General features: G+C 42.8%; 2 protein-coding genes across 4 annotated transcripts in view; one reads left to right on the top strand and one right to left on the bottom strand.

Annotated features, from left to right (window-relative positions):
- The window catches only part of marchf8 (membrane-associated ring finger (C3HC4) 8), a 78148-nt gene extending 75168 nt beyond the window's left edge, over positions 1-2980 (top strand). For all 3 annotated transcript variants that reach the window (XM_062400566.1, XM_062400564.1, XM_062400565.1), the window contains one exon: positions 1930-2980. In XM_062400566.1, the coding sequence (XP_062256550.1) occupies positions 1930-2234 (305 nt within the window). In that variant the 3' untranslated portion in view covers positions 2235-2980. The remainder of the gene's footprint in view (positions 1-1929) is intronic.
- A 1656-nt stretch (positions 2981-4636) lies between these two features.
- On the bottom strand, positions 4637-13216 carry alox5a (arachidonate 5-lipoxygenase a). The gene is made up of 14 exons (XM_062400567.1): positions 12780-13216; positions 11492-11690; positions 10874-10955; positions 10666-10788; positions 10096-10202; positions 9805-9977; positions 9562-9708; positions 9271-9474; positions 9103-9189; positions 8257-8435; positions 7995-8116; positions 7513-7613; positions 6664-6834; positions 4637-6483 (listed from the first exon to the last, which is right to left on the bottom strand). Exons 1-14 carry the CDS (start codon positions 12927-12929, stop codon positions 6304-6306), a joined length of 2025 nt encoding a protein of 674 aa, XP_062256551.1. The 5' UTR covers positions 12930-13216; the 3' UTR covers positions 4637-6303.
- Between the last annotated feature and the right edge of the window lie 119 nt (positions 13217-13335).

Raw genomic sequence — 13335 nt, 5'->3', positions numbered from 1 at the left:
GACTTTCAAATTGTGTTTTCCCTGTCAGCCGTGTCCAGTTCTTCCCCCCCCCGCACTTTACACCCTTTTTACTTTACCCTTTTCTGCCATGATGTCAGGACAGAACCAATATTCACAGCACCTCACTGAATGTTCCAACCCAACGAACGCAGACAGATACAAGGGCAAGGGGCACACTGTGATTTTATATTATCACTTGTCATTTATAGTTATATAGTCTTTTAAACGTCATAAAATTAATCAATTCAAATTTAAATCTCTCAGACATATTCAAGTACATTAGAGGAAATAGGTGCAATGGTTGAGTAGGATGCAGATAAATAAAAAAGCATGGTGAGGAAATCAGGATAGAAGAAAGTGAAAAGAATCACCTCATGTATTCACCTTCAAATTCAGTTATTCACTGTGGACACATGCTGAGAAATTCACGGACATATAAGACTCATTCAACTCTTTCATTCATACGTGAACCCACTTGATATATAAAAGCCAGAGTTGCAGCGCTTCAGCCTTGTAACTTTTTTCTGTTTATTTTTGAAGGTCCCTTTCCTGCCTCTTTGTTTTTGTTTTGAACGAGGCTGCCGCTTGTTATGAATATTCACACTTGCTAAATTTGCAAATTTTTTTCTTTTACAACCCTTGCTTGGAGCCTCATATTTCAGGGGTTAGCTATTTGCAAAAATGCTGGAACTGCCTCAGGGGCCGTGGAAATGTTTTTGCACTATTAAGCAAATTAATGAAAACTCACACACTGCACATTACTGCTAATCACTTTGTAACGCTTGCTGTTGTACTGTGTTTTTTTTTCATCTTGTTTCTTTATTTCTTATATTCAGTTAGTTTGGGGGCATTTTTGTGCTTTTATCCAACTGTGACATTAGAGACATGTCAGGGACTGAGAGGGGAGAGACAAGCCCAGAACGTGGGGCGATGCTGAACCCCTCGGGCCACTAGGCTGCCCCCCCCCCCCCATTTGTTTCTATTCATGTCATTTAAACCTACTTATGTTAGATCGCTGCACACTTAACGCCCTGAATGATCTGACATGCAGTGATTGTTTTGCTCTGCACAATATAGATGAAATCCTCTGACACAATAATTGAAAACTTTTGATCTGGATTTTAACGATTAGCCCTTTTATATTTGCCTGATAGTTTTCATGAAGATATTTGCATAATTGTTTGAGAAATTCACAAAACTGTCAAAGGCCCTATCGCGCAAAGAAAAGAAAAATCCTGGACCTCCCGCCTGAAGTGAATTAGCTCCAAAGGTTAAAGAATTCTTCCTTGGCTCGTACCCAAACCCCTACCACCAAGTTTCAATCAAATCAGTTGTGTAGTTTTTGCATAATCCTGCTAAAAGTCAGAAAAACAAACAGCATGAGGAGGAAACTAATTCATATTTCTCTTATTGCCCTAACGTGCTGCAGTGCCACAGAATAATAATACGGGTCAAATCTCAGGAATATTTCAAATAATGCAGAGATTTCTATGAAAAAGAGTTCTATATCATAAAGAGAATAGTATAGTGACAAGGGGGGTTCTATAATAATAAATATTCTGTGTATCATTTTGTGAAACATCAGGGTGAACATTCGCCTGCTTCTTTAAAAATATGCAGCACATTGAAACACTGTCCTGTCAGTTTATCCTCCATTCAACGTGTGTAGTGTATTGTGTGATGTGCACCACCCAGCCACATACCTTCCTTGTTAAAGTCAAATGTAGTTCAAGGTTAATCTGTTCAATGATTGACTGAAGCACCTTTTGAACTCGCAGCAGCTTAATGAGCCATTCTTGTCATTCCTGGTTTTGTTCTGACCTCCTGAACCGGGCAAACAGACCGTTCACGTACGCGACTGTAGACTTTCCTCCACAGGCTGGTCACTGATTGACGGGTGCCCATGTGTCCCTCTGTGTTTGCCCTCAGGGATCCTGGAATGGCCTTTCTGGACCAAGCTGGTGGTCGTGGCCATCGGCTTCACGGGTGGACTGGTGTTCATGTACGTCCAGTGCAAAGTCTACATACATCTGTGGAAGAGACTGAAGGCCTACAACCGGGTCATATACGTGCAGAACCGGCCGGAAACATGTAAAAAGCTGGCGCTGGAGAAGCCGCCGCTCATGGAGCCGAGTCTGGAGAACAAGGAGGCGCTGGTCCCCACCCAGTCGGACACAAACTCCTCCCAGTACACAGAGACAGAGGACTACAGTATGGAGGTGCTCCATGTCTGACCGCTCAGGCGACGCCATCGGTTGTCCCTCGGATGAGACACACACACAAACAAGCCCACGGTGGCGGTGGAAGGACCAGATCCCAGACTGACCCGCTGTCGTCCTCTGGTCATCTTATGTTTCTGTAGAGACAGACAGACGGACAATGACTGTCCTCCTTTGTCCTCAACCCTCCATCCTCCTGCACCCTTACTCCACACTCATTTCCCAGGACTGGACTGTTTTTACTCAGTTCTGTAAATGTCTGGAGAGGCCTGGAGTTTACAAATCTACACACACACATACACACACACACACACACGCACACACAACTTCTTGTATGTTCCTCTGGAGGAGCAGGACTGAGACAGATGGACTCACTAACGGCTCCGGAGGTTTACACATCTCTGACCCGTGGTTTCTTCACTCGTGGGTTTGTTGGAGTTGTTCTTTTTTTCCTGCTGTCTGTGATTCTACTTGGGCTCACCCTCTGTGGATCAGTCTGTAGCGCCACGCATCGGATCTCTGGAACATTCCAGCCACTGCCGTCCCTGTCGCCGTGGTCTGTCAAGTCCACGCTGGTCTGCTGATCCGACCAGCGTCTTGATCTGGACACGCATTGATGCACTTTTCTTTTTTTCTTTCTTTATTTTCAAGTCTTATACGTTGTACATGGGGGAGAACATACTCACACAACCTTGTGTCTTGAAGATGTTTCCTGTTTCATTTGACGTTGCATTTCTTTAAACGCACATACACGTATATATATATATATATGTATATATATATATATATATATATATATATATATACTTTATTACTTTATATATATATATATATATATATATATATAAACGCTCCTGTGGATGGCAAAAAGGAATTGGGGTTGAAAAATGGAACCAAGCTGAAAGAATCATGTGAGTGTTTTAGTCGATACTAAAAAACGGGTTTTCATTATGAAACGTCAGGCTCATTGCTCTAAAGGAGATTATGGAAAAATCCAGCCACATGACTTCTCTGACCCAACAGCGACTTTGTGAAGGCTTCGAGAATGTAAACTTTTTAAATAATGGTTAAAATAAAATATAAAACATTTCAAAAAAACAATTTTTTTACCAGCCACAGGAAATTGTGGGATAATTTCCACATCCCTCACAAAGTAATGTCCCTTTGGGCAAATCCAACATCGCTTATGTTAGTTTTTTTTATCATGTGACTGAGACAGTATTTACAGTGTGATATTCCATGTGCAGGTTTCAAAATGTTTGTTTAGTCATGGGATTTGCTTTGAGAAATTTGCAGCTGCCTGTTTTCAGTCTGTGTCGCTTAAATTTTAAATAGCTATGACTGCTCTAAATTGGCTTTTTGCTCTGCAGATCTGGACCCACACACACACACACACACACACACACACACACAGACACACAGACCTACACACACGCACACGTTCAGGATCATTACCAGCGCATGTGGGATGAGCAGGAATCTTATTTTCAGTGAAAGTGTCTTGTCTGTTCTTCTTGGCGTCTCTCACATGTCCGAGGACGTCTACTTTAGTACTAATCACACGGCGGCCGGCATGTTCCGTTCATTTGATTGTTTTTCTCACTTCTGGCCTTATGCGGTTCAAATGAGAAAAGTTGTTACAACACCTGTTTTTTTTACTCCTCTGCAGAAGCACAGCTTAAACGGTGTCGCTGAGTTAGTCCACTATTCTTCACAGCAGTGTAACGTTTTCACTGTAGACATTTATTTTGCGTTAAAAAGCCATTATAAAACAGACCTAGGTTTTCTTCCTGAGCACAGCCAGCCTCATCTGTCATTGATGAGCTGACTGCAGCGCCACCTGCTGGTGCGCAGCTGGAGGCGCAGTCTGAGGCAGGCGGCTGCTGGTTTCTGAGGGGATGACGGTTGTTGTCAGGGCTTTTGTGTACGTGGGAGCACAGTGATGCCAGGGCTCATGTTGAGCCTCATAGCCATTCCAGCAACACACACACACACACACACACACACACACACATTTTTAAAAACTGTCTTTGATACCTGTGTACTGTCCGTGAACAACGAAGGTCCAAATATACCTGACGATTACTGCTCAGCAGCAGCAGCAATAAAGGAAATCAGTGCTTTTTTGTTTTTGGAGACAGTGCATACTGTACCTGTGTATATGCCCCATGGTGACTTGAGATCTGGAGTGTAATATAATTCTGATATTAATACGAGCCAACGGAGCGGTTGTGTGTCAAGTTGGACTTAGACCGAGGAATGAGACGCTCAGTACCCGCGAGGCTCAGTGCAATTAGACAGATAAAAAGTGCAATTACCCCTTTTCTTGTTCTTCTATTCGATAGTTCTGTACTGGTGTTAAATGTCCAGGGAGTCCTCTGGGTATGAAAAGATTAATTTCTTCATTTTGTGTTGTATTTATTTTTAAAAGAAACAGAGTACAATTTGTTCATTTAAAAAAAAAAAAAAAAAAACTTCATTAGTAATTTTATGCAACTTACACTTCTCCCCCCCCCCCTGGCATAAATACCAGAAAATAACTTGCACTCATGTTTAGTCATTTTAATGTGAGGGTTGTACAAAGCTAAACGTGGGAATCTGCTCCAGCCTCAACAATTTTAATGATTTTAAAAATGCAGAATAGAGACGTTTAACCACAGCATCATATTTGAATTTTCCACAACAACAAAGAAGAAACAACATTGGATATTTAAACATTTAATTTCCTTGATCTGGACAGTTAAAAGTTTGACTGTATATTGTGCACTTTGTTATTCACCACTCATAGGAGCTGGCTCCTCTCATGAAGTCTGACACAGAAGTTTCGATGTGGTCTTGATGAAGACTGAAGCCTCTAAAGGCACTCGAACAAGCAGACGCGTTTCTCTCAGAGCAGCGTCTTCTTTCAAAGTGTCTATCGCCATGAAATTATTCTTTTTTTCCACTTTACGATCCCACTGAGCAGGAAATCGACTGAGAAGAAAAGGTACTTCTATTTTTCTGTTTTTCTTCCTCCTCTCTCTTCGATTCTCTTATGTCTGGGAATAGTGTAACTTGCATAAAGCTACATTTGTTTACTACTGACTGGACTTGAACATATATGACTGTTCCCCTGTCTTATAATATCATTCCATGAGTTTGTCTGTGAATTTACTTTGGAATAGTAACTGTAAAGATTTGGTAAAAGTACATATGTTTTTAAAAGAAATATTGATGTGTTTTCAGTTGAAGTTCCCATGTTTGAACAAGTATGTAGAGTTAAAAAGAACAACCAAATAAAAATTAAGTTACTTTTAACGCTTCGTGTCGTTGTCAGTGTTCAGATATTTGTGTTCTTTAATTGTCACAATATTTGTGACACTGTTACAAACTGTTAGTTTTGCATCAATGTATTCAGTAGCACAACATTTTAGTTTTGCACAATGCCTCTTCACTGATGACAGCCAGCGGCAGGAAGCATTATGTTTTCTGATTGTCTGTACGTCCGTCCCATCCGTGTGAACATGATATCTAAACAACACCTTCAGGGAATTTCTTCAAATGTCTCGCAAACATTAAAATCATTTTAATTTTGGTACAAATGTTAATTTACACTCATGTAGTAACTGATAAACTCTGGGTGGTAGAAGGTCAAAGGTCAAGATCACAGTGCCCACACAAAACGTGATTTTGGCGTTTTGAACGTGATATATTCAAGCCAGTCTTTGCAGCATTTCTTCAACTTTTGTCGAGCATGAGTCTGGAGAAAATGTACGGAAACTTCACTGGTTGGTGGAGTGATGCAACTATAGTGAAGTAATTTTAGTTCTCTCTGTTTTGCTCTCCTGAAAAGGAGCAGGTAGTTGTGCACACTCTGAAGATCAACATGAATTTAAATTTTTTACCTGAAATAACATTTATCAATTTTCACCCAAAATAAATGAAGAGGTTTGAAAACCTGGGTTTATGTTGTCTTATCTACATTTCCATATACAGTATCATTAAACTTGTATGCTCTGGTGACAAAAGCATATTTGTACAGTGCAGGAACATCAGCAGAACCTCAATGTGCTAATATTACACAGAGACGTGTGTGTTTTTCCCCTCAAACAGCGACACTGTTGGGGATTTTGTTAGGGGACATGTTGTAGTACGGCAGCTTCTTTCCCTCGTTCCTCCTCTTGATGGAGCTGGTGATCTCTGCCAGCTGCGTCCTGAACTTCTCCATGGCCTCCTTCACCGGCTTCTCGATGAAGTGCTCGTCGGGATACATGCCCAGGTAGAGCTGTGGAGGGCGAGAGAGGGGAAGGGTCATTCAGCCGGGAGGCACGGAGCAAGGTCACAGGCACATGTCGAAGCAGAGGGAAGCTTCAAAGAGATCACTGGTTTGTTTGGTCATCAAAGCAACACAATCTTTAATGAGACCTGTGTGTGTTTGTGTTTGGACCTGTGGCCCCTTTCATACCTCGCTCTCCTGGTACTGGCTGAGGGCCCACACAGCGCCCAGGTGCCAGCTGGAGCGTCCGCGGTCAGGGAGGCTGTCGAGGATCAGGTTCACATCTGCCACGCCCTTCTGGTTGGGCGGAGGCTTCCTCATGGTAGAAGGAGCGTTGGGGATCCAGGAACACCAGTCAAACTACACAACACACACAGTGAAACCCTATGTGCGTGTCCTAGACTTACAATTCTGAGGAGCATGTACTTTTCCCTCTCCTACAAAAATCGACTTCGCAACAGTTTTGTCATTGTACTTGAAAAATATTAGTTTGTTTGTTTTTTATCTCCTTCAGAGGAACTGGAGGTTCTGGTGAATCTGAAGTGTTCCAGAAATCCCATTTCTCAGTAAAGATGTTGAAAAACACCCTAATCCTCAACCTTTAAGGAAGTTTAAGATTGGCCTCCTGATCCGGATCCACATCAAGTTTTAAGGGGTTATTTTTTTACCCTTACCAGACGCTTCCACTAAGTTTCATGGTCATCTGTCCAGTAGTTTTTGTTTATTTGTTCTCACAAACAAACACACAATCCAACCAACAAACAAATTTAGAGGGGAAACATAACATCTTTGGCAGAGGTAAAAACAAACCAATCACAGGATATTTCAAATACATTTTGTTGACATATAGTTTAGTCTGTTGTGGTTATTTTTAAGTCAAGGAGGATTCCTGCCTCCATCGCTGTGTGAAAGGGATCATAACACAATCTATAAAAATCCATCCAAAAATGACGTGTATTTCTATTTTAATCAGTTCTATAGGATGAAGACATTGATTGACAGGTTCTTTTATATACGTTGTGTTTATCTATAACTCACTTGTCCAAAGTTGACAGCCGCGTGCTGCGATGAGGCGGAGAACACGACGACAGTCAGGTACTCTGACAGCTCCTCGCGTGTTTTCAGGGCCTTGGGAAACTCTGGGCACAGACAGACATCACAGTGTGCTTCAGTCGTTAAAACAACAAACCGTGCGAGGACCCTTTCACAACAGATTCAGATATGCGATGGTGAAATGCAGGAAGGATATTAGAACACAGGGCCTCCGTCAGTGACACCTTCAGACTCCTGTTTTCACCTTCAAACCACTCGTCTGTGTCAGATCTGAATTTATGATGCTGTCTGTTCCCAGTCGTACCTGTCTTCTGCAGAGGAACCCGGAACTAATGAAATACTGACGGCTGGCGAGCTGCTGGTCTCCACCAAAGAGGAAGCTCATTGGTTAGCTGCTGCAATTTGTTGTGCCAGAGGCAAGACGAAACATGTTGCAAAGAGACCAGCGGTGTAACGTTCTCACCCACCACAGTGATCGAAGTCCTGCATCCCGAAGCTGCACGCGTCTTTGACGAAGGCCTGGATCTCCACGTCCTGCTGCACCGTCTCGTCGCTGGTGTAATAAATATGCACCACATCAGACAGGAAGCTGACAGAGGGGAGAGAGGAAGCAGGACAGCAGTCACGTACAGAGGAAACGTGAAATGCTCCAACTTCCATTTCATCGGTTTCACCGTCCGTGCTTCTTCCTCTCTCTCAAACACACACCAGCCGATCCTCTCCACAAACCTCTTGGTGGCCTCCCACACGCTGTTGCCGTCGTCCCTGTAGAAGTAGGTGGGCAGCTCCTCCTTGCTTTCCATTCCACGGGCCTTGATCATGTCGGGGAAGCACAGAGACCTGAAGGTCAGGGTCTTTGTGGCCTTCTGAATCAGCTGCACATGGCCGCCTCCACCTGTTGCGTTGGCCTGGAGGAGGACGGGGAAGAAGCAGCATCATCACCCATTGCTCTGGCAGCATGTGGTCTTCACCTCTTATTTGCATGTGGTGTCAAATAAACTGAAATATATGCATATATAACTATTTGTTCTTGGAGCTGATCTCCCTAGAACATTATTTCCATGTGATACTTAAAGGTGCAGTGTGTAGAGGGGTCTTTTGGCAGAAACCGAATATAAAAGGATCTTAGTGATTTTTTTTCGATAGTGTTTAATCATCTGAATTGTTGTTTTCTTTACCCTAGAAGTATATTTAAATGCCTTAAACTTACATTGTGAGCAGGTCCTCTCTATGGAGGCCGCCATGTTTTTTCAGTCATCCAAACTGGACAAGCAAAACACCTTTTGAGTTTTGACGACGCCTGAAGGTTCTCTTTCATGTCTGGAAGACTAGGGTGAGGTGAGGGGTATTCAGATGTATCATCCAACTTCACCACTAGATGTCACCACATTCTACACACTGAAGCTTTAATGTCATTTGTTTGAAAGTGCGATACAGATTAGCAGGTTTCTCTCTGCTTTTCATTTCCTCGGTCATTTCCATTTGTTCCTATTTATTTGCATCTTTTTTTCCTCTCCCATTTAATTTGAAAAGAAAAAGTAAATCCACTACTCTCCTCTCCATCCACGGACTCACCTTGTCAAAGATGCCGTGCTCATTGATGAGCTGGTCTCTGGCCTTGGTGTTGATGGCGATAGTGAAACGAATGTGTGGGATAAGAAGCTGAGAGGAAGGAACATCAGCCAGTGAGCTCACCGGTCAATCCACTTAATCAACTTGCCAATAACTCAGCAGGAGTTTTACCTTATAAACGGGGTGAACCGCTGGGAGCTGCCTGAACATGGCGATCGCAAACACCTCTGTTATGAGATGTGTCCTGAGCAGGTGCGTGATGTTCTGGTGGTACTGGAAATCAGCCGAGCGCACCCAGATCTTTGCCAGCAGCCAGTCATACTTAGCGTCAGTGGGCAGGAAGATTGGGGTGTCTTCACCTGGAGTCTGCCCAAGCTGGAAAACAATTGATTTGTGGTAAATTGTAATTTGTAAAAGGAAACATTAACCCCATGATATAATACCTGCTCAGCGTCACTGTACCTGTATGGCTATTGGCATGATCTTGTTGAGCGTGTTCTTGTAGAGCAGACAGAGGGGAGCTGCCAGGTACTGCAGCGTGCACGGGTCTGTGCAGTTTGCTTTGATGCCCTCTAACACCTCAAAGTCCACTATGTAGACGTTACCTGCCTGGAGCCAGAGCATCGCTTTGTCCATCAGAGGGAGCGTTGGAGGGGGACACAGCATTGACACAACAAAGACAACAAGACATCAGCCTGTCTGTACCTTTATTTCCTCGTCCAGAGTCAGCTCCCTCTCCAGGCTGGAGGAAACCATCTCGTGGGTGACGGGAAACTTGTCGGGAAGTTTGGTGCATTTTTGGATCACTACTGGGTTGCAGCCGTTCAGAAACTGGTATCCAAACATGAAGTCCTCCTTCCAGTGTTGCATCACATACTCTAAATGATATTATATTATATAATATCAATAGTATATTATATGAGAATTAATACGACACAAATGAAATACAACAACATGCTTATTATAATAATAATAATAAATATATATGAGGCTGACCTGAGATTGTGTTTTTGATTCTTACAAAGATCTTCTCAAAGTCAGCAAATTCGGTCCAGGAGGACTGGAACATGTGCATGAACTGGTTCACACACAGATTCTCTATCCTGGAAAACCAAAGTTAACACCATCATAATCACACGCAAAAAGTCGGGTGCATTTTTGTGTAATCTGTCAATTAAACACTGCAGATACAATGCATTCTGGGAAACAGAATGTAAATATGAATCTGCGATTATTTATTCAGCAAGAAACTGAATTATACATCATTTGCCTTCTTTCGAAAGAGCTACATCCAAACTGTCCTGCTCGGGATCTGTTTTGCATCGTTGCGTGCTGGTTTCACGTCCTCATGAGAGGCGGATGCAAATGCCCCTGGCGACAAACAATTACGCGTCTGTCTTTCCAGGTAATCCACAGGTGCAGTAAATAGAAGCATGTTTCCAGCCTGAAGCTCAACATCTGATCACGGCTTTCCACTGAAGCAGTGCACGTCTCCCCTGACTCACTCCGCTCTGTCCTCGGGGGCCTCCAGCTCGACTCAAGCAGCCTGTTAGAGGGAGCACTTACGCCTTAACGTAGTTCAGCACAAAGTCCACTCCTTTCTCACTGTCGAACTGGATGTCTCGAGGCAAATCCTGGTGTCTTTCGGCATCTATGCTCATAGGAAAGCCCGGCTGCCACTCCCTCCATCTAGAGGAGACAGCAGAGTTATTACTGAGCTGTCCCAGCCTCCTGCAAGGGCCAGAGAGAAATTGCACGTGTAGAGTGAACTCGCCTGTAGTTTTTTTTCCTCATATTCAGCTCTTTTTGTCTGTGCTGTTTGACCAGGCCGATCTTATCGTCCTGAGGCAGATGTGCTACAACACACACAAGACAGGCGCTGCAGACTCTGACTGATGAACATGAGGAGTCAGGAAAACTGGGAGGCAAACTAACAGATGAGCCGAAGTCTACTCATGTTTACTTACTGGGTTTTATTTCCTTCCTATTTCCCATAAATTCTCTGCAACAGTTATGTTCATTGTATGTCTCAAACGCCAGGGGCGGATCCAGGAGAAGGGCCAGGGGGGGTCAGAGGCCCTGGCTAATTTCTGATTGACCCCTGATGTGCTTGTGTCCTGTCAGTAGTCTTTTTTTAAAGAAACTTACTGACGATACTGACAATAAATGTGACAGTTTTTTATTTTTCAATAAAGTGCTCAAAGTAATAGAACAAGGAGTGACTTAAACGTGCACCTTGGGCATATAATTGGCTCCTCTGTGTAAAATGTGGCCCTTTAACGGCCCCTGATTTAGAAAAATCCTACATCAGCCACTGTGTAAAGCGTTTTGAGCTGCATTTCATTTATGAAATCAAAAAGTCACATTAAATCGTGTTTATTCTTATTCTTACCTTGTCCGTCCCGCAGCACCACCTCCTTGTCGCCCACCAGCCAGCGGAAGCAGGGAAACTCTAAATAGTCTCCAGAGGCGGTCTTGACCGTGATGTACTTGCAGTACCAGTCGTCCTGCACCCAGTACTTCCTCTTCTCAATCTTCACCAGCACAAGTTCCCCTAGGTCCTCCTCAACTCTCACCTCATAGGAGTCTACCTGCAATTTAGTTAGTGGCTAAATAAAGAGAGCGTATGCTGGGGGAGGAATGTGTCATTTACTTAATTGGGTATGTGACATTATTTCAATTTCACCTGTAAGTTTGGGGTTGAGTGATACCACATAGCAAAGAACATGAATCACAAGTATTATTATTTCATTGATTTTTAAAGGGCTCACTTTTTCTTAGTCACATGGAATGATGTGTAAGTTGTAAAAAGCTAAATTATACGCAACGTGCATGATGTTGTAATAAACATTTTTTTGTCAGAGGTGGCTTGGTACAGATGTACAGAACTGTTGTGTGTGTGTGTGTGTGTGTGTGTGTGTGTGTGTGTGTGTGTGTGTGTGTGTGTGTGTGTGTGTGTGTGTGTGTGTGTGTGTGTGTGTGTGTGTGTGTGTGTGTGTGTGTGTGTGTGTGTGTGTGTGTGTGTGTGTGTGTGTGTGTGTGTGTGTGCGCGTGTTGTTCGATGGTTTCTGTTCCTCTTTATGTGAATTGCTTACATATCGTTTTTCTTGTGTTTGCATAAATTGGCGTTGATATTTATAGTGATACTATTCTTATATTTAGTGTTTTTTTAAAATGTATAAAGAATAGTATAAGTGGATGTAATATTTTATTTAGAAAACTCCCTTTTAAAAGCAGCTATGTAAAAATATTTTTACTAGACCTTTGATTTACTTTATCTCTAAAGTATTTTATTTTTATAGTGTGTATATTATTTGTGTTTCCCTTTACTGTGAAACCCTGAGGTCTGATCTAGAAAAAGTTTTATGTAAGTTAACTCAAATTTCATTTCATTTACTTCTAGCTGATTATCATTGGACAAAATTTGTAATATGAATCAAAAAGTACAGATAAACATGATGGCATCAGTTTGAGAATGAATGTAGAAAGACCTTTGATTAATTTCCACAACACAAAACAGTACACATTTTCTATTGAACAGGACAACAAAGGGCATTATTGATTTTTACTTTACTTAAAAAAACCTATTTATGTGTCTATTTGCAGGTATTGATGCTCATCATCCATCATAAGATGAAGATGACCTCCTCACAGCTCTGCAGCAGCGCAGCCTCACTTACCGCCCCCCTCTCAAAGTCATTGTACAGAGGTTTGTCCAGCAGCGTTCTGCTGCTGCATTTCTCCGTGCCCACCAGGGTGATGTAGATGTAGTCGTCTGTCCCTGCGAACCACTGGTCCCCTGTGGCAACAGTCACCGTATAAGAAGGCATGTCGAGGTAGAGAAATGTCCCCGAGGACCAAGAAATCTGCAGAAGATCTGTTCTGCTCCCAGCCACGACAAGCTCAGGTTGCAGCTGAGGCAACTTTCCTCTTCTTGCTCAAAACTGTTTCACCAACTGTGAAGAGGACCAATACCACGATGATGTGTAATCAGGCAGAAGAGGGCGGTCCCGGAAGGACAGCAGTCAGTCTCCAATCGGCGATACGAGGGATTTCAAGCGTTACGCTGTGAATGAGGTCAGAGTACAATACGTCCATGTTTCCCAGGTGTGTTATCAATACAGACATGAATGAAGGAACAGGAGAAGAGATCATATTCGTGGAAATGATATCAGATGAACAGAGGGACGTTTTATAAAAGAAACAATAGCAAGAATCCCAGTGATAAAGACAAAA

This window comes from Platichthys flesus, chromosome 12 (assembly GCF_949316205.1).
Source record: "Platichthys flesus chromosome 12, fPlaFle2.1, whole genome shotgun sequence".
Classification (NCBI taxonomy): Eukaryota; Metazoa; Chordata; class Actinopteri; order Pleuronectiformes; family Pleuronectidae; genus Platichthys; species Platichthys flesus.
This window is presented reverse-complemented; position numbering and strand designations above follow the sequence as displayed.